At 40.2% G+C, this 22,428-nt stretch overlaps 1 protein-coding gene across 9 annotated transcripts in view; it reads right to left on the bottom strand.

Annotated features, from left to right (window-relative positions):
- The window catches only part of LOC136864508 (protein boule), a 350,930-nt gene that overhangs the window by 62,714 nt on the left and 265,788 nt on the right, over positions 1–22,428 (bottom strand). For 2 of the 9 annotated variants that reach the window (XR_010859320.2, XR_010859322.2), the window contains one exon: positions 12,734–13,445. The exons of 3 other annotated variants lie outside the window; for them this stretch is intronic. Coding sequence is in view for 1 of the 6 variants with exons in the window: in XM_067141577.2 (XP_066997678.1) it covers positions 13,428–13,445 (18 nt within the window). In the remaining 5 variants the exon portion in view is untranslated. Of the gene's footprint in view, positions 1–12,731; positions 13,446–22,428 lie in introns of those variants that run through there. 4 more of the 9 variants (XM_067141571.2, XM_067141577.2, XR_010859321.2 and 1 more) reach the window with 3 other exon arrangements.

Genomic DNA, 22,428 nt, shown 5'->3' with positions numbered 1-22,428 from the left:
ACAGAACGCTACACAATTTTGAATTGGTATTTTGTAACACTCTGTGAAATTACCAGATTACCAGTATTACATCCCCTTGAATCACCCACCAAGGCTGGAACAGACAACACTGAGCTAACTACTGTATCTTTTCCTGCTTTGCCACAAAACAGGTGATGACAATAGGGTAAAGCTTAGCATTATTATTATTATTGCTCCCATCCGTAGCTAAAGAAAATGGTTCACGTTGCATGTAACCAACGAGTTTACTTATTGAATCCGTAACCATTTCTTTCAAACTGTGTGGTTTTCATACGACCACAGCCATATTTTTTGCAATTTCTGAACCTGAAAATATTTTCTAAACAGAGAACCAGCATGATCAGCAGCAGCTAACAGGATATTACGTTCAATTAAAAATTAAGTGAACAAGCATTCCACTCTTACTATATCAAAGTCGGCTCCAGAAGAGGTAAAAACAAATAAATTTTCTGAGTGCCATCCTGAATTTTTGTATTGGAGATGTGCTTAACAGATTTTGTGTGATTTACTAATTCTGTTTTGCCTCCGCGAGAAACGCATATATCACATGAGCACATGGAACAGAATGCGAATGTTTCGCCTTTCCGTGATTATATAAAACAAGGAAGTTCAGCAGAATCTGCCTCCCTAAAAGATTGATAATATTGTTTCTTTGTTGAATTCATTACGAACACAACTAAAAAATACTAAATCGCTTACAAATTCATCACAAAATTCGAAGAGTTTCAGCACTACCACCAATGTTACTTACACCCACACACAAACAAAGCCTTTCTCAGCTACTACGAAGTACGACTCAGTTACTAAAGTTGTTATATATAAATTTACAGCCTGCTACTTTTCAGTGATTTCTTTTCTTCAAAATCACAGTCTGCTGCTTGTCTGGGAACATTTCAATGAATGAAATAGCAACTGAGGTCGAACAGGTGACAAAAGCAAAGTGATAATCGATACATTTACCAGTCAAATTTCAAACACTGCATCTCGTATTACCAGCTAATGTCAAAAACATATCAGATGTAAGACTTTTCAGGCGTTTGCTCTATTAACCAGCGTTACGTCTTAGGTCTGACACTAGACTCATCAGAGTAGGATGTGTCAGACCCTACCCACTGACACTGGGGTGTATGCAGGTGAACTTATCAGAAGCCCATTATAAGAGGCACAGTCTGATAACTGTATAAGGGAGATAAATCTCCACAATGGAATTATTGCCTGCCTAGCAATTCCGAATGGAAATTCTAAGTTCCCATGGAGGGAATGAGATATTTTTTCCACCATTCACTTGCATACACCCCAGCGTCAGTGGGTAGGGTCTGACATATCCCACTCTGATGAGTCTAGTGTCAGACCTAAGACGAAACGCTGGTTAATAGAGCAAATGCCGGAAAAGCCTTACATCTGATATGTTTGACATTTTTTACATGCTCTATTGGTGAAAAATATCCAATTCCCTCCAAGGGAATTTAGAATTTATCAGCTAATATTGAAAGTCAAACAAATTTGACTTGACCGCAGAAAGCAAAACCAAGCGTGAATACACAAAATCCATACAATGTTGGTTATACGTACAACCGTAAAACACACTCACAATCCATACATTTTATGGAAAAACCGGAATACTTGGCAGGTATGCTCTGTAAATGAATGTTTTATTTTCCTACCATCATTTATCGATTTTATCACTGCACCATTACAGCGCAGTATCTTATGTAGATATCACCACGTGGGAGCAGGCAATACTTGCTCCGCTTGGGACAGCTGGCTGCCGCATGAGAGAGAAGTGCGCTGGCAAGTTGCATATCTTGGCGGTATTTGCAGCAACCGCACAAAGATAACGTTACCATATGAACAACAGCAGCAGCAATAATAATAGTAGGAATAATCAAAATTATTATTGATAGGATTTTAGGGTGCAGCACGTATCCAAAAATATACCGTAGTTATTTACACACAGATAGGTCAATATATGTATTTGGGGCATGAAATTAAGCAAAGTGAACACAATTTGTTGCACCTTTTGCACTTTTTGTGAAATTACATTTTGCCACCTTTTCCCTTCTATTTCATGCTTCAGCACCTTTCCTCTCACTTTTGTCTGTGTTTTTTAAAAGATTAAAGAGATTATTTTCCCTTCTAGAACAGAATTTTAAAATTTTGTTTAATCAGAAGTCAACAATAGTCAAGAAATAAATATTAAAATATAATTTATGGAAACCATCAGTAATTCATATCCCAGCAACAATGGTCAACCTCAGCAAGAATGCCCAACCTGTAGCTGTGAAATTGAATTAAAATTTAAACAATGATGCTGCAACACTTTAAACTAAGATTAGTTTGTACCAACATTAATTTAATGGCTCCACCTATCGACTGTGCACTATCTTGTTGGCCGTGTTAGTGTTTTACCGGTCCGGACCAGAACGTATTTATCACAACATGCTGCAGGCTAAGAAGGAGAAGGTGTATGCACTTTCAGAAGAATTCAAGACGATGGCATCACGATTCGATCAGGCAGATATTGCAATCGATGACAAGTATCAAAGAAACAGAATAAACCAGCACATCCAGTACAGCAAACATGTAAAGAACCATCAACTTTGGAAGTAAAAACCTAAGCAAACTTCTCTGATACATGCCTTCACTTCAGGATCTGAAAAGCAGCGGTCACTGCACGAGTTCAGCGCAGATCTTGCCACGGCATTAATTCAATAAGGAATTCCAGTCCACAAAGTATACAATCCTGCATTCAAATCATTCCTTGAGAAGTACATGCAACAGTGAATACTGGATGAGAGCAATCTTCAGAAGAAAATTGCATTGAGAGAGTCTTCGAGAAAAAAAAAGAAAAAAAGAAAAAAAAGAAAAAAGAGGTGATCGGCAAACGTGAAGTGGGATTCATTTTAGATTGAACCACTGATGAGCTGCAAAGATATACTTTGAATATATTTCCAATATCTGGTGAATGAGTGAAAGGTTTGCTTTTTAAAAGGAACCAACTTGAGAAGAGACAAATGCCTGCACAATAACGCAATCATTCAATGACTCCTATGGGAACCTGACGCCAGCGTGCATAGAACTGAAAAAGGTCAGGCTTGTGATGACTGCTTTCGGCTTTCCAACAACTGAATGGCATGTACCCTAACCGCAGCCATGTGACGTATTGCACATGTACTCCATCATGATTGTGAAAGTATCGGGGAGAATTACAGCAGGATAAATTACTTCATTGCTGCTCTGAAAAAGATTCCCATAAAGGATCTCAGTCATCAAGTTTTGTACCATGAAGTGACTGGGCTTCACCTTCCACAGTGTCCTTTCACCACAAGGTGGGGTACTTGGATAAGATGCGCAGCCTCCTTTTGCAAAATCTTTGATAAAATCCAATGCTTCATATGTGCCCTATACTCAACGGATGCAGCAGCTATTAAGTAGGCCCAACAATTATTCAACAATAAAGACCTACAGTTTGAATTATTTGCAGTGCATGGCTACAAGTACATGCCTGATGTGATTCAGAGTTTGGAAGTACAAGGTATGGAGGAGGAGGAGGAGGAACAGTGGAAGAAGTTGACTAGTGTTAGGGATAACCCTTATGGACTTGCCAAGACAAGTTCGAATTCAATTTCAAGAACAATCCAGATATGGAAACCTATGCAACTTCGACTGAATTCCCTTTATGAGTGCTGACAAGATATCTATCATTGGTTACTGTAGATGTTCAACAGGGTTCCTCTATATAGGCTATTAAGATCTACTCAGTTCAAAGCACCAGCAACTGTCAAAAACACTGAAATATTATGTGTAATCCAACACAACAAGCTTATTAATTATTAGCACACAGTAAATGGGGTAAGGAAAGTTCATGTAACTGGTTTAAACTTTAATGAAGTGATTTTGTCGTCTTTTTTCCACCTTTTTGTATGTATTTTCAGAATCTTTATCCCCCTCTTTTCTGACCATACTTTCCACCTTCTTACCCTAATAATAATAATAATAATAATAATAATAATAATAATAATAATAAATAAGTACATTTGTGTTTGGATATTTTGTGCCAATGTTTGGTACCACCGTTTGCAAACTGGCAAGTCATAAAACACATTTCAAGTTTTGATCGGTGAGCCTACTTGCGTCTAGATTTACAAATCTTCATCAATGAAAACAGGCGTTCACATAAATAAATTCATCTGAATATACTTAAAATGTGTGCATTACATTTGAACACTCTAGAAAATCTCTCCCATGGGGAACAAACATAAAATTCCGTCAAAAAGTTAGGACTTGCAAACTTATCTTTCATTTACAGTAAGCATCACACTTCAATTTTTAAGTTTTGAAAAGGTGCTTGATCTTTTTTTTTTTTTTGGTCTGGTTGGATAAGCTACACTGCAAGTCGATCAGCCCTAGCTGCAGTTCTGGTCTTATAGTTTGCACATCCACTGAGAAGGGTGTAGCACCGCACATCCACTGAGAAGGGTGTAGCAAACACCTGCAAATCTTTTTCTAATGCCTGAATATCGTGGAACCTATCCTCAAATTCATCAAATAGTGTCATTGAAACCTCTTTATATTATTCTCATGCTGAACCGGAATAGTTTGGAGTTAGACATAATTCTGCAGTCAAAGTAGGAAAGTGTGGCGTCTTCATTCATGAACTGACTTTCCCACAGCAGTATTATTTGCTTAAAAGCTTTAATACGGTCAAAGAGGTGAATACTTGCAAGAACACTGTCTTGTAAGGAGGAATTGATATTATTAATGTTACCAGTGAGATCCACTAGAAATGCATAATCTCATACCCATTTTCAATTGTTCATTTCTTTTAGTGGTTCGTTGTGCATTTCCATGAAGAGAGCTATTTCTTTCCTTAGAGCACTGAAGTGATATAAAACTTTTCCTCTACTTAACCAGCACACGTTTGGATAATACGGAATATCACCGTACTCGTTTTCAATGTTGTGAAGAAACTCTTGGAATTCTCTGTGGTTCAGTCCTCTTGATCTGATAAATTTAGTCATTTTAGTAACTACACCCACAACACTTCCAAGCTGGATCTACTTTGCACATAGATTTTCTTGGTGTATAATGCAGTGCAAAGGCAGATCACGTTGAATGCTTATAATTTTGTTTCAGAGACGTCCTACCACTCCCGTGTTCTTCCCACACATTACAGCTGCCTCATTTGTTGGTATGGACACTAGTTTTCCCCATGGATGGCCAAAACTCTCCACTGTCACTTTGAGACTTGCAAAAATATAAAATTAAGTTGTCACTGTTTACACCTCAAATAAAAATAGCAAGCCGGGAGGTGTCATTAATATCCGTGCTGCAGTATACTGCCTATCCTTTGTGATGAAGTGATGATACGATATCGACTCCAAACGTCATTTTAAGAATTTTTGCCAATTTATGTATTCGCTTCGTTAATGGCTGAGGATGACCTTTTCAACGGGTCAAAAGTAGTCCCACAATAATAAAGAAAATATAAAATCTATTTATCATTAAATTTGTATTGAACAGGTGGACCCTATCTTAACTTCAATTATACAAGCTATCCTTTCATAGCCTTCATATTGTCCCCTTCAAATTTGGCCTACAATAAGCATTTATTATATTAGCCTATGTAAGACTTTAATTCATCACCGCGGACGATATTCCCCAACTTTGTATAACAGAGACAGCTCCCAGCAGGTCGAGAACCGGTATTTCCAATGGGGGAAATGTATTGATTTTTTCTCTGCGGGCGATCAGCTGCCCACGTGACACAGTAAAGGAGTGAGCCAAGGTCACCAAGACACATGCGGTCTGTACATGTGAGTCTCCAGCGGAAGTAATTTCTAGAAATGAACATCAGATGTCAACCAATTACGGACGATTATAGTGACACACCCCTTTCCCTGGATATGCATAAAAATCCGTGTTTCCGGAAAAAATGCTCTCTAATCTCTGTGCTGCTAATTTCTGCTCTATGCTGCTCTACTCTGCTCTGCGCTACTCTGCTGCGTGCTGGAACTTCGAAGGAATTTCTTCTGTCCACTTCAAGATGTTTATTTATTAAATCATTAGTAATTAAATCTACGAACTTAGCAGATCTCCTTCGTTACAAGTTACGTATTTTTCATAATTTCATCGCGTGTGTGTTTGGGACATAAGTTTCAGCCTCTACTCAACGTGAAGAGAGAAGACACCGCCACGTGCTGAAACGAGTACATTAAGATGCTGTCGTGTTATGAAGAAGCAGCCTGCAACTACTTCATTTGGAATATTGGTGCTATGATGATCTACTAAAAATGTAGGCAATCTTTGCCATGGGGAGATAGCGACCCCGGGGCAGACCTGACCACATGTTCCAGATCATCGGCGAAGATCCAGTTACATCATGAATTTGAGTACTTTTTAATAATGTTTATCTGTTCATCTTTGTAGAAATAATGCTTTCTTATTCATTAGTGGTAATATTTCTTCTAGTCCTGCAGTAGATTTGAATATTTTCACTCTTCTTTCCGATGGGAGATGGTAGTTTTTGTCATTCATGTGATCTCTATTAGTTAGCTAGAACGTGTGAATGTCTTCTACGATTATTCTAGCTCTCCCATTTAATAGTCTAGAGTGTTTAAAAATTATTGTCCTCACCGATAATTGAAAATTTAATTTTTGAAAAAAATTTTTTTGGAAGTCTTCTGGGACAGACTTTTGGCATGTTGTGTTACGCCGGATTTCTATGTAAAAGTTTCTTCATGTGTGATTTTAGTCATCTGACAAGAAAAGGAACCGAAGGTACATAAAAATGTCTACGACTGCTATGCCACGTTGCTGGAGGATAAGCAGCATACAGCTGACTGTTTCCATTGTCGAACATGCAGGGATAGCTTGGGTGAAGTGGCATCTATCGCAAATTTGCAGCATAGGGCAGAGGCATTTGCTGGTGCCTCAGGTGTAAAGGTGGCACACCAGATTCAGCGAGCAGGTTAGCAATGGGGCTTGTGCAAAAAGCTCCTGTTACCAACCTAACTCCGCTGTGGTGGATGCTATTCAATTTCGCAAAGGATGCTGTGCCTTGCTGATCCATATGTTGCACTGCCGTTGTCTAACATGAATTAAAATGTGTGCCCTATAAAATCACAGGAGCACCATGCGGTCTGGCCCCCCAAGTAGTGCCGCTAAGAAGCTACAAAATATTCGGCTTCTTAGCACATTTTGCTTTTAACTGCCGCACGTGTGGCTTCCAGAATAATTTGCTATCAAAAACAAGCCCAAGAAACCGTTAGATGACAACTGCAGGAAGAGCAACATCCCCTAAATAAAGCTCAGGATGGGAGTGAAGAGTGTGTTGCCGCACGTGTGGCTTCCAGAATAATTTGCTATCAAAAACAAGCCCAAGAAACCGTTAGATGACAACTGCAGGAAGAGCAACATCCCCTAAATAAAGCTCAGGATGGGAGTGAAGAGTGTGTTTCCAGCAGAAATGTACAACAGAGGTCTTTGCGGTTGAAAACTGAAAGCCATGTTCTAAGGTCCATTGTTCCACTCTCCTAACAGCTTGCTGGAAGTCGCTCTTCGACGGGCATATATTGCGAGCTAAAATGCAGAGCAAAATCATCTATATATAGCGACGGGATTACTGCTGAACCAGCCGCGGCGACAATACTGTGGGTTTTTTTTTTTTGCCAGTGGCTTTACGTCGCATGGACACAGATAGGTCTTATGGCGACGATAGGATAGGAAAGGAAAGGCCTAGGAGTTGGAAGGAAGTGGCCGTGGCCTTAATTAAGGTACAGCCCCAGCATTTGCCTCTTGTGAAAAATGGGAAATCACAGAAAACCATCTTCAGTGCTGCCGACAGTAGGATTCGAACCCACTATCTCCCAGATGCAAGCTCACAGCCGCGCGCCCCTAACCGCACAGCCAACTTGCCCGGTACAATACTGTTTATGGCAATTGCGAACAGAATGACACTGAGAACCGATCTCTGTGGGACTACATTTTCCTGAACATGATATTGCAAATATATACCCTCCTTACTTGGACATGGATTAGACAAAGTGACAAAAAATTCACAATAAAAACCAGCAAGTTACCTTGGAATCTCCACTGATGCAGAGCTGAAGGAATGCCATATCACCATGTAGTGTCATAGGCCTTTTCTAAGTCAAAGAAAACAGTCACCAAATGCTCTTTTCGGAGAAATGCATCCTGGACAGAAATCTCCAGGTGAATCAAGTGGTCAGTGGTAGAGCGAGCGGCTCGAAAACCACGTTGGTACTCTGACAGAAGTCCTCTTTACTCCAAACACCATGTTAGTTGGCGATTAACCATCCTCTAAAACAACTTACACAGATAGTTAGTTAGGCAAATAGGTCTGTAACTTCCTGCATACTCAAGATTTTTGTCAGGCTCGAGGAGATGAATTACTACATACCCTCTTGCCCCTGTGCCAACGGCCGTAGCAGTGTTGAAACACCGGATCCCATGAGATCTCCAAAGTTAAGCAACATTGGGCGTGGTAAGGAGTTGGATGGGTTGCCACGCGCTGGTTTTTTTTTTTTCTAGGGGCTTTACGTCGCACCGACACAGATAGGTCTTATGGCGACGATAGGATAGGAAAGGCCTAGGAGATGGAAGGAAGCGGCCGTGGCCTTAATTAAGGTACAGCCCCAGCATTTGCCTGGTGTGAAAATGGGAAACCACAGAAAACCATCTTCAGGGCTGCCGATAGTGGGATTCGAACCTACTATCTCCCGGATGCAAGCTCACAGCCGCGCGCCTCTATGCGCGCGGCCAACTCGCCCGGTCCACGCGCTGTTGGTGGGGGGTAAGGGAATGGAGGAGCGGAAAGGAACTGGCCACCCTACCGCACATAAACTCCGGCTCAGGATCACCTCTGCGGAGGTTCGGACCTGCCTTCGGGCAGAATAACCCTTACCTACCTACCTACCTACCTACCTACCTACCTACCTACCTACCTACCTACCTACCTACCTACCTACCTACCTACCTTGCCACTGTGATGGAAACTCACCCTCTATCCCGATTCGACTGAACACCCCAAGGAGATATAAGAGACTATCCGCAATGAGGTGTTTCAAGACTAGTATAATTACAGAGTATTAAGTAGCATAATCGGAGCTCTCATTTTCGGTCAGAGTTTATGTGCATTATGTCCAGGAGCTCTAACCAAATAAAGGAACTCCACAGGGTAATGGCACTGCATTGTCCTGATGAACTACTGTGTCCAAAGAGGTGTACACAACTTTGTATGCATTAAACCAACCATGATTGATATCGTTAATAGACCCCGGCCCTGCGGTGCAGCAGTAGCGTGCTTGCCTCTTACCCGGAAGCCCTGGGTTTGATTCCCCGGCCAGGTCAGGGATTTTTACCTGGATCTAAGGGCTGGTTCGAGGTCTAGTCAGTCTGTGTGACAACAATTGAGGAGCTGTCACACTGCGAGATAGTGGCCCTGGTCTAGAAAGCCAAGAATAACGACCAAGAGGATTCGACATGCCAATCACACTACAACTTGTAACCTACAGGCCTTTGGACTGAGCAGCGGTCGCTTGGTAGGCCATGGCCCTTCAGGGCTGTTGTTCCATGGAAAAGAAGTAGCACCCACTACTAGATCATTCCTGGAAGCGAGAATTACACGTTCACATAACCAGGAGTTGGTTTTCAACTGCACGTTTTGAATGTTAGGATAGACGTCTCCAAAGAGGGCCTCAATATCTGGGACAATTGAGCATAGTCCATTTGGAACCGAAATCTCTCCTACAACATCTTCCAATGTCCCGACACCAATCATCAAATTTGCAGATTACTTCAATGTAAACTTAGCGGTATGTATTGTAATCAAAAAGAAATGACCGACTTCATACAATTGCAAGTTCAGTCGTTATGCGAACAATAATGCAACCTGCAGCATAGCTTGGAAAGCTGTAAGACTAGCAGGAGCTGTTTAGTGCGCTTTCTCTTGAATAGACTCGTATGTCTTGAACTACCTTTGAAACAAAAAACTAAATTTGATTTCTTGCCGTTATTGTTAGTAACATTAATTAAAGGATATTATTATTATTATTATTATTATTATTATTATTATTATTACTTGCAAGCAATAGCTTTGGTCAATTAAAAATAACACTATTCCATACCACTACTTTCCCAACAGAAAAACCATAATGAGGTAAAACCGAATTCTTACAACCATCTTGTTGCCACTTTTATGAAGACAGATGCTGCAGGTCTATGATATATTCAGATCTTGCACATTTCTGTAACTACAGAAAACTGACAGTACACTACTTTTAGTATTGAAAGTGCTGTGTGAATCAAATTATCTTGAACAGATTTTTTTTAAAATCATATTTTGCCTAGTTGGATACGGAAAAGGTTGCCACCAAGTCTGATATTCCATTTTCAACAGTGAGGAGCATTACTTCCTTTTCTTTTCCGATTTATTGTGATTGGCATCAATCTTGGATCTGGTCAAGTTTTATGGTCTGATGCCCTTCCTGATGCCAAACATATGTGGAAGAATGTATTCACTGTAGCATATTTCTGTGGTGGTTATTAGTATGGTGTATTATATAGGTAACATCCAGGTCATTACAGAACACAGAAGTATTTTATATAATGTAATTAATTGGAATCTGTTTATTTAATCGTCATTTCATATAATTTATATGTCTATATATATTATAGACTGAACGCTGAAAGGCATAACAGTCTATTCCACCACCTTGCTTTCTCATAATTATCTCATTATATTGTATCACAGTAATGTTATCAAGAGCTGAGCAAGTTTTTGTAAAGGTACAGTACTGTGACACGGAAGTGCACTGTATATTGGTCTTGCAACAATTTACACAAACGGTAATGACAACAGGCAGAAGCAAACAGGTTCAGACAAAGGGTTGTTTCCACAAAATTTACATCAGGTATAACGTTTTCTCCTAAATGTGAGCTGGGAGATTGAAAACGTCACCGCCCATCAGCCTAAATCAGCAAGGGGAAGCTACTTTGTGGTTGGATAATTTGGCCTATGAGGAAGTGGCTACTTGGAATGATTCGATGAGGAATTGATCCCAGAAAAAGAGGAAGACAGAACTACGGTATTGTTCATACAAGTGACAATCTACCAACTGGGAGTCGCTATAGAGAATATATATGATCTACGCACTCTACGCAGCCCCCACTTGCCTCACTTTCAACTTACAGCTCACTTGCATCAGTATAGCGGCATAACTCACTCACAACCTCACAGCTACATCATATGTTCACTCATGTTGAGTTATGTTCTAAGACTACTGTTAGACATTATTCCAGTCCGGAATGGAGGAAAAGACTTGTTAAGACTTCTTAGATTATAGCTTGATTTTTTATATATGGAAAGTTGGTCTCAATAACTTGGAAGAATTCTGATCTTGGATTCTCTTCTCTATAATGAACCCATGGTGGTTTATCTTTTGTCAGGACTAATAATCACATTATGAATATTGGTGTAACAGGGAGTGTTAAGGCTACTTTCAATTAATGATTGACGCAATCAGCAGGCAGGAATGGTACCATGATGATCAGATAACAGCTACTCGGTGGAGAACTATGGGGAATCCAGAACCAGGGAAGCAGGCCAGATGACAGAGTCTACAATTGGTGAGCCTATGAGTAAAATGTTGCAAGTCACCGCAAGATCAATTTAATTTAATTTAATGCTTTACTTCAATTCTTTAATTCAACTAATATCTCAGTTCTTGGTACGATACAATCATTTCATCCTTACTATCAAATTGGTTTCTTTGGTCTTTTAAAATTTAATTCTAATTAGATTAATTTTCCTTGTCCCATTCCCTGGGAACGTTTAGAGTCTCTCCTTTCAAATATAAATTTCATCTCAGAGCCTTCAGCTCTGGACTGGCACCCAATAACTATAGAAGGAAAAGTCAATGCTAAAACGAGATGGGAAACATGGACAGCGTTTTGTATCAAATTTTTAATCTTAAATTATCAGAATTAGCTCCTGGGCACATCACATTAGTTACTGTATTGTGGAGCTAGCAGAGCGGCTACGTCATGTATGTACATGGAGAAAAGTGCATTAAAGACGAATACGAACACCCAGTTCCCAAATCATAGGAATTAACCTTGCACAGTTAAAATCCATGGCCTGGCCAGCAATCGAACCCAGGACCTTCAGAGCCAGATAGTGAGGAGCATTACCCTATAATGAAATTTCAATGATTTCAAGCTTGGAGTTTTGGTTCTTACAACAATCCCATACTGTTACAGAAATCATGAGGGAGAACTAGCAATTTTAGGCAAAGGAAGGAGAACTTGAGTATAACTGTGATATGACTGGCTGGATTGTTTGTCTAGGACCACTCAACAAACTAGAAGTTCTTTTTTATTTATGTAAATGAACAAATTCAATCTATGATCTTCCTAATGAAAATGAACTTGCTTCACTGTCAATCACTCTTTCAATATTTCTTAAGTAAACTCTTGAAAATTTATGCATTGTTCTAAAAAGTGTAAATTAACACAAGCCCCGTGCAGTGTGTGTGTGTGTGTGTGTGTGTGTGTGTGTGTGCGCGCGCGCGCGCGCGCGCGCGCGCTATGATTTGCAGTGGTACCTTATTGGGACCAAGATGAAACAGAGACCTCTTTCAAGTTTACATCATGGGGAAGATGAACAAGTCACAAATTTACAGATTTTTTTTTTTTTTTTTTTTTTTTTTTTTAGGATCCTGCATTTGAAAAGACACAAGTGATAAAAGGATGAAGTCAAGAAGTTTCTAATGACCATACTGAGAAAGTCCATGCATTTTTAAGAATTAAGAACACTCAAAATATATAATAAAGTAATACAATTATTTTTTTAAAGAATAATTTATTGATCAGTACTTTTACAGTCTCGTACGTTTACTTCCATGTTTGTAATTTATATCAACAATGTTGACAAACCCGTGTGAAAGCATAAAATTCATGTCTCAATGAGGTTCTCTATTATTGCTCTTGACCTTCGGACTCTCACAACAAGCTTTTAAGGCAAAAATGTTCTTCCAGTATCACAGCTTGTTTCTAAATAGAATTTGTATTGAAGGATACTGTCTCGCGTAAGTTACTTCCTTACTCGTCAGGATATCTGAGAATTCAATCAATTTCTTGCGACATGGATTATTTCTAAGAACACTGAAGGACATCTTAGCTCCAGCATGGTATTTCTTCCCAGGAAATCACATAATATTTTGCTCACTCCATTCACTAAGTCCAGGATATTTGTCAGCAGCATCCTTGAGGCTTTTAGTGTAGATGTCATTATACAAATGCATGAAAAATGAGTGATAAGTATACCAACTCATTTAGACACATTACAGAATACCTTTGCCTTCTGGAGGTGCAGATATTCATTTTCAACAAATTGCTATGACCTGAAAAAAATGAAATGCTTTATTACAACAACAAATTTTAAGTAAGACTAGAAGTTATTTATGAATTACCTGTACTTGTGAGACATCTGTCAACTGCTTACACCAAATTAGTAAGTGAAGAGCATTTTCCAATAGGAAAAATTTATAACATGTTTATTAATTATATTCAAAATGATACAAAACGAATTACAAAAATATGTCCAGTATAGAATCAGCGATGTGATCTCTAGCAATAGAACTGTGCAAGTGGAATAATTACGGAAAATATATAAATGGATATTATTATAATAGTATTTGTTTTACATCCCACTAACTCCTTTTGCTGTTTTTGGCAATGCCAAAGAGCCGGAATTTGGTTCTACACAAGTTCTTTAACATGTCAGTAAATCTACCAACACCAGGCCAACATATCTGAGCACCTTCAAATACAACTGGACTAAGCTGGGATCAACCCGCCAACTTGAGCTCTGAAGGGCAGCACTACCACCTGAGCTACTCAGCCCAGGTAGAAGAGGATATAAATCCATACAATGAATTATCAGAAGTGGAAAAAAAAAAAGAAAAAAAATTATAATAATAATAATAATAATAATAATAATAATAATAATAATAATAATAATAATAATAATAATAAATGGAAGGAGCTGGAAGCAGAACTGTGAAAATGTGGACAAGGACCCAGTGGCAAGCAGAACAGCCCAACAAATTGTCAAGACACAATGGTGAAGTTGGCCCAGCCCTTCAAACATTCTGTAAGCGGCTAACAATGGAGAGGCACCCTGAATAATCTGGAAGCTGAAACTGCGGGATGCTTTATCTTTTTTTTTTGCTACTTGCTTAATGTCGCACCGACACAGAGAGGTCTTATGGCGACGATGGGACAGGAAAGGGCTAGGATTGGGAAGGAAGCGGCCGTGGCCTTAATTAAGGTACAGCCTCAGCATTTGCCTGGTGTGAAAATGGGAAACCACGGAAAACCATTTTCAGGGCTGCCGACAGTGGGGTTCGAACCTACTATCTCCCGAATACTGGATACTGGCCGCACTTAAGCGACTGCAGCTATCGAGCTCAGTGATGCTTTATCTAGAACCTTCTGTAAAGAGCTAAGCTGGGGAGCAGGAGTGACTCAGTCATAGAGTCTCGTACTATGCAAAGTTCAGGGCAGCAAATGAGTCCTGTTCTCTGGGTCAGTCAGTGAATCATTAAGTCAACTCCACGTGCAATGGACTCAGTGGGCTGCATCTGAGCATGTTGTGGAGTGAAAATAGGAGTTTCAACACTAAAAACTGTTGTGCAGTTGGATGAGTTAGTGAGTACAAACCACATCTGTGTGAAGTGGAAAACTCGCACTCAACTACACTTGCAAATAAAAGTATGTACTAGCTTCAATAAATTTCGACGTCAGTGCAAACATGCTATTTCTCTGAGTAGTCAATTTAGTTATCCACACCAACAACAAAATAATTTTAAATAAGCCAGCAAAAGAAGAAATGTCCTGAATATATTTGTGAATTACCTGTATTTGCCAGACATCCGTTAATTACTCACATCAAATTATTAAGTGAAGGGATTTCCCAATAACAAATACAAGAATAAGGTTTATTAATTCTATTCAAAATGATCAGTTAAAAATTAGAAAATATGTCCAATATATACTGCAGTAAGTGATGTGACATTGAATAACAGAAAAATTCTGCAAATGCAATAATTATGAAAAAAATACAGAAATGGATATATATGCATATATCAGGCACCTTCGCGATGGATCCCGCCTGCCTCGAAGGTGTGGTCCAGGGCGCTGGTGTCTCTGTTATGGTCTGGGGTGCATTTTCCTGGTATGGAATGGGCCCCCTAGTTGTTCTGGAAGAGACTTTGAATGGTACGCGGTATGTTGAGCTGCTCGGAGACCATCTCCACCCATTTTTGGCCTTCCAGCACCCAGACGGTTCTGCGGTATTTCAAGATGATAACGCGCTGCCACATCACTCGGGAATGGTTCCAGGAACATGCAGCAGAGGTCCAACGACTGCCATGGCCACCCAGGAGCCCCGATATTAACCCTATCAAGCATACCTGTCCTTCCGTACTGAAGGATATACACTGACTGAGCAAATGTCATAGGATAGCGGAGCACTGGTGCGCAGGTGTGTTGTCTGCGCACCACACGCCCCCTGTGCCAGCGGCAGTTGTATAGAAGACCTTGTGAGCAGTGGCTGTGCATGTAACAGGTGTAACCCTCGATGACCGTGACCGGCGACATCTGAGACGGATTGTCAATAGTGGCAGACGGGCAACCGTGCAACAAATCATGTGTCCATTCAACACAGGCCGTGCTAAACACGTCTCCCAGGAGACAATCCGTAGGAACATAGGTTCTATGGCGTATGGGAGCCGGCGCCGTACACGGGTGCCACTGTTAACCCAACATCATTGGGCACAACGATGCGCATTTGTCGCCAGTCACCAGGGATGGACACTGGAACAAAGGCGTAACGTGATATGGTAGGACGAATCACAATTTTAACTGCACCATGCCGATGGGAGACACCGTGTATGGCGCGGACTACATGAAGCGATGGATCCCACCTACCTCGAAAGTGTGGTCCAGGGCGATGGTGTCTCTGTTATGGTCTGGGGTGCATTTTCCTGGTATGGAATGGGCCCCCTAGTTGTTCTGGAAGAGACTTTGAATGGTACATGGTATGTTGAGCTGTTTGCAGACCATCTCCACCCATTTTTGGCCTTCCAGCGCCCAGATGGTTCTACAGTATTTCAAGATAACGTGCCGCCACATCGCTCGGGAATGGTTCCAGGAACATGCAGTGGAGGTCCAACTACTGCCATGGCCACCCAGGAGCCCCGATATGAACCCTATTGAACATATCTGGGATGTCCTGGAACGCAGGCTCCGTGCCATGGATCCTGCACCCACGAACAGATCAGCATTGGCGGCCGCTCTGCAAACGATTTGGTGTCAGCTGCGTCCAGAGGACTACCAGGGACTTGTCGACTCACTTCACCAGCGTCTCACTGCAGTTCGCAGGGCCAGGAGGAGGCCCCACACGCTATTAGGTGACTATCCCATGACATTTGCTAAGTCAGTGTACAACCATATAAAGTGAATGAACTCTTTGAATGATCTGAAATGTATATGAACACTATACAAAAGAAAATATTTTAAAATCCTCCTTATCAATACAAATCAACTCATCTGTTAGATGAAACAAAGTCTAAACATGAACACTATGACAATGGTGGTGGTGGTGATAATGTGGTTACTTACTTTAAACTTTTGAAGTAATTTAAATTTTCAAGGGCTTGGAAGATTTTCCCAGAAAAGGGGTTCATTTTAATATTGCCATTAAATTTATTGACTTCAGTCTCATGCATTCAAGTTCTCTTCAATGCCAAACAAGTGCACGAGGATTCAAACCTTACAAACTTGAGCATGGAAGTGTGTGCTGTAATACACTTTGCAGCCGGTCTGTCACGTTCCAAAGACAAGGGAAGTAAATGAATGCTAGCTGGATAGCACACTAATACTAAGCAAGCTGAAACCACACATATGTAGTCTATTTCAAAAGTGGTGTTCATTTTAGCTTATGTTCATAGGTTTGAGAGAGTATGTCTTCTTAGGTAATGTAAAAAACAAAGTAATATAGATAATTATTTAAGACAGTTTATATGTCTTCCATATACAGATTTACAATCTGTAAACCAATAATAGTGAGTTGCGATTTGATATCCATCACCAACTTTCTAGGCGTGTCGTGAATTCACTAGAGGCTTGTTAGCTGTCATCTTTTCTCAGGATTCCTGTAGGACCTTTACAGCTACTGTAATGGTCTCGGGGGCACTCGCGGTCCCCACTGTACTTCACCCCCCACAAGCTACCCCTTACTTGCAGACGTTGCCCATCTCGGCATGGACGCGGGGTTGGACTTGTGGGAGGAAAGGTAGACCCCTGAAGACTGGAAGAAGGGGATAATCATACCCATCTTAAGGAAGGGGAATAGGAAATATTTTTATAAGGGAGTCACATCATTATGTCACCGTGCAAAGGTGTTTGAGAAGATTCTGGAGAACAGAATCAGAACAAGGGAGGAAGAGAAGTTAAGAGAAGAGCAGTATGGCTTCAGATTAGGTAGGTCCTTATATTCACAATAAGACAACTACAAGAGCATCATTATTAGTGGGGTAAAGATCTAATGATGGCCTTCATGGACTTTGCGAAAGCATATAATGTTTGCAGAAACAAGGTATGGAAAGCCTTACAGTAAAAAAGGTGTTGAGAAGCAAACAATAGAAAGAGTGTGGCGTATGTACCATGGGAGGGTCAGTTGTGTGAAAGAAAGGGGAAAGAACAAACTGGTTTTAGCAAAAAAGTGGATTAAGACAAGGAAGTATTCAGTCACCTTTGCTCTTCATTGTAGTAATGGACGAGCTAATGACAAAAGTGGCAAAGAAAATTGGGGAAGGAAAAATGAGGTGATTATGTCTGCAGATAACTTGTTAGTCTGGGGAGAAAAGAAAGAGGATATCCAGGAACAGTCAGATGCACAGGAAAGTGAGGTGGAACAATATGGAATGAAATTTAATGCCAAAAAGAGCGAGATAGTGATCACAACTAGACAGAAGGAGAGACCTACGAGAGGGATAATGCTTCGAGGGGAACAGCTTAGGAAGGCAGAGAGTTTCAAGTACCTGGAAAGTATCATAGAGGAAAGCAGAAGAAATGATAAGGAAATTATCAAGCATGGAAGATAAGCAGGAGCGTTCATGAGAAGTGTCAGAAGCCTGGTTTGGAGCAAGGATGTCCCTCAGAGAAGCAAAACAGTGATATATAGGACTTACTATGTACCTGTTCTGACATATGCAGCAGAAACTTGGGTGATGAGGCAGAAAGCCATGACTAGGATACAGGCAAGTAAAATTAAATTTTTGAGAAGCAGGATAGGAGTGACAAGAATGGATAAGATGAGAAATGAAAAGGTTAATGATGTTGATTGATTGATGTTTGTTGTTTAAACGGGCCTAACATAGAAGTTGAAAAGGTTGGAGATATAGTAAAAGAAGATCCAGTACTGAACACAATAGAGACATCTAGACTTAGATGGTATGGACACATGAAGAGAATAACAGAGGAAAGGATACCGAGGAGGATGCACTAAATGGAGATAACAGGAAAATGACCGAGAGGAAGACCAAAAGATAGGTGGATAAAAGGAGTGGAAGAGTGTGTACAGAGAAGAGGAGAGGACTGGGCAAGAGTGACGTGGGAGAAGTGGTGGGATGACAAGAGGAGATGGAGAGGCTTATGTTCCAAGCAGACTAGGCAAACAGCTGGAAACTGCATATGACGACTATGATGAAACCAATAGCAGCTTGATAACAAATACAATGACCAGTTTTTCATTACAGGTCTCATCAAAAAAATAGTAGAAGTAGTAGTAGTAGTAGTAGTAGTAGTAGATGGGGAAGTTCTCATTTACACAGCTATTCATTAAATAACCTAATAGCAGAAGAAAGTGTGCTAAGCATTGTAATATTCCCCTGGAAATTCTACGAGACTTTATTTAAATTACCTTATTATGGACTGCTCACATTGCCACATCATGCATAATCAGCCCTCATTCTACTGAACGCTACATCAACAGCTCGCTCCAGCAGCCTTCATTCAACTGAACGCCATAATACCCCATACTGTTGCTCACCACGTCACCGCTACATTACGTCACCTTCTAAAATGAACCGTATGTTTAAATGCTTCCAGCACCTCCCACACACCTCCTATATAAACTCTGATTCTTCCAACTTACAATCAGTCCAGGTTCAACTCAGAGATAGAGAGAGCGAGCCCTTCAGGCTTTGTCATCTCGTCCCTTCCCCCCCTTTTTTATATATATATGAGCCAACGGTTATTAAGTGTCTGCGAGTGCTAGGATCAATTGTCTCTATGTTTAGAACTGTAAATATTGCGGACTCTGCGATGGCAGGTGGTTGGAACATTTGAGAACATATCTTCTCGTCAATTAGAAAATGTCTATCCCAGCTAGTGTTGCTAGATCTTTACCTTTCTGAAGTTTTCTTGGCAGGATGAATCTCCTGCGTCGCATTCCTACCTAGAGTTCCCTCTCCTTTTACCTCACAGGGTTCTATTCTTTTTCAGGTGTCAATTAGGCGTTCAAATTTGTAAACTGTGAATTTAATTCTTTGCTGTGCTGAGAAATTTTATCGTAATTCAGTGGCTGGCTCGAATCACTGTTGTCTCCTTTCAAATGTATTTTTTTCAATGGTTCTTGTTGTTTTAAATTTTGGTCCTCCTCTTATTGGCATTGTGTTTCGATGATTCTAAATACATGTTTTTAACTGTCTTGTTAAAGACATTATAAATTTTCCAGCTAACTCATTCTTGGTTGCCTGCGTTTCGTCCTCGTGTGCTAAGTTAGGCTCGTCAGTTGGGACTTAGCACACCACCCAAGACGCAAGGCTAGTGCATACCGTGGAGGCCACTGCATAGGCTACTTGAAGCCACCAGCAGTGCCAATGCACTATGAGAGCCATGTCTCATTTCCAAAAATTGATGCCTGCCTGGCCATCAAATGATGTAGATGTTGATTCCCTTGCGTCTTGGGTGGTGTGCTAAGTCCCAACTGACGAGCCTAACTTAGCACACGAGGACGAAACGCAGGCAACCAAGAATGAATAAGCTGGAAAATTTATAATGTCCAATAACGGACCATTGTATTGGTATTATGAATTTGCTCATTCGGGACAGATATTTTAGGTTCCCTATGGGAATCAAAATCTATATCGTCATGTTATAGGTCATGATTTCTATTTACTTTGTATGCCATCTATGTACCTACCACAGAACCTCTGAACTTTCCAGTCACTTCCCTCGCTTATTATTATTATTATTATTATTATTATTATTATTATTATTATTATTATTATTATTATTATTATTATTTGAACTGTCTGTGTTTGTCCAGTAGTGGTCTACCGACAACACTAAGGATGCCATGTCAGAGCAGACATGGTGTCAATTCCTGCGTTTGAAATTAAATGAATTGTTGACATTCTAGAGTGTAATGCATTGTACCCAAAAAATTAGGGATATATCATGCAGAATCGCTGAAGAATAACGCATTCTTCATTGCCCTTTCGAACAGTTCCATCATGTAGAACAGTTCATCATGTGGAACAATATGGTTTCCATATTTCTCTCAGTCTGTAAAAGCTACCAATGACTTATCAATGCCAAGACTGAATGGTTCCAATTGCGCACCAAACTACATGAATGGCAAAATACTGTCTTTTAGAATTATTCCCACTTCACTTTAGGTGAACGTAACCTTATTGGATTATGACCTGGCAACTGGTGTTGTCAGGATTGTATTAACACAAAACTTACCACGCTAATAAAAGGCATGATGGTCTGGAGATTTTTTTTTTTTTTTTTTACTATTTGTTTTATGTTGCACTGACATAGGTCTTATGACGATGATGGGACAGGAAACGGCTAGGACTAGGGAGTAAGTGACCATGGCCTTAATTGAAGTACAGCCCCAGTATTTATCTCGTGTTAAAATGGGTAACCAAAGAAAAACCTTTTCAGGGCTACACACAGTGGAGGTCAAACCCATTGTGTGGAGTACTCCCGAGTATAATAGTAAATTGCCTCCAGAATATATCCATACCACACTTAAAAGAATGACTACTGCACTGATAATTGATCTGAAATCTGTTAAGATCCTATTATTGCAGCCCAATTTCCAGGTCATATTTCCGCAAGGCAGAGCCAGACCACACGTAGCAACAACCACACATTCCATATTAAGGAGAAATAATATCCCACTTCAAGTGGGGCCAGGTAAGTTAGACTGCCCCCCCCACTTTATAAATGTACAAGACATATCGAAACGAATGGAGCACTTCAAACATTTGCCGTCATGTTAAGGAGCTATGGATATATGGATGGTCATTCCTCAACAAACCACAAACATTTTTTGATTGATGCTTAGTTGGGCAAGATAATTTCTGTAAGCCAGGAGAACATATTAATTATTTCTTTAGTACTGTATAATAAAGATACCCTATTATTAAAGATGATTATTCTAACTATCCCACAGATTAGTATATTTATAAGAGAGGAGCAGATAATGGTGATGTGACTGTTTTGGCCAGTATTTAAACCGCAACTATTAGCAGAAATCAGTACAACATTGCTCACCTTCTGCCCACACCACTTCTTGAACAGCTTGCAAGCTTAAGTCATGAAGGTGCTTCATCATTACAGGGGTGTCGACATGCCTTTACATTTTCAAGCGACTTTGAGAATTTTTTTGGAAATTCTCCACTTTCCTCAGCAGAAAGTACATAGAAGTGAGAATAGACTTCTCATAACAGGACTGATGAACTATTTTTGGACCTTCAAAACAATGATGATCATGAAACTCAATACAGTACAGACTACCGCGTGATATTAACCCATCACTTGAATTTCACTACCCACAACTGGAATGTTTTAAATTATACTGGGCAATTCAAACGGTTGCATAGAAACTGAAGTACTCCATAGAAGTATCAAAGTGCAACTTTTGAATAGGAACGTATAGCCTAGAATGAAACACTGATGATCCACTGATGATCAATGAAGTGACTGACTGCTTTTGTGTACACAGCAGTGGCGGTTCATGCATGAAGGGCTTTTGGACGCGACGCCACCCCACCGCCTTTTCAAAAACACTTAACATAATTTCACTCTGTAACTGATTAAATGAAGAGATGGACAAATGCAGCGAAATCGAACTTACAGTGGTGTGCTATTGAATTATTCAATGTTATCTCTATTATTTTGGCTGTAAACCGTGGCAGCCGTTCAGCAAGCACAATGTTTTCTCTTTAGCCGTGAGGCAGTTGGGCTCTGGCAGGAGAGCCCTAAGTAGGTTCCTGGAGTTTAGAAAGTTTGCGGGCTGCG

Source organism: Anabrus simplex, chromosome 2 (assembly GCF_040414725.1).
Source record: "Anabrus simplex isolate iqAnaSimp1 chromosome 2, ASM4041472v1, whole genome shotgun sequence".
Lineage (NCBI taxonomy): Eukaryota > Metazoa > Arthropoda > Insecta > Orthoptera > Tettigoniidae > Anabrus > Anabrus simplex.
This window is presented reverse-complemented; position numbering and strand designations above follow the sequence as displayed.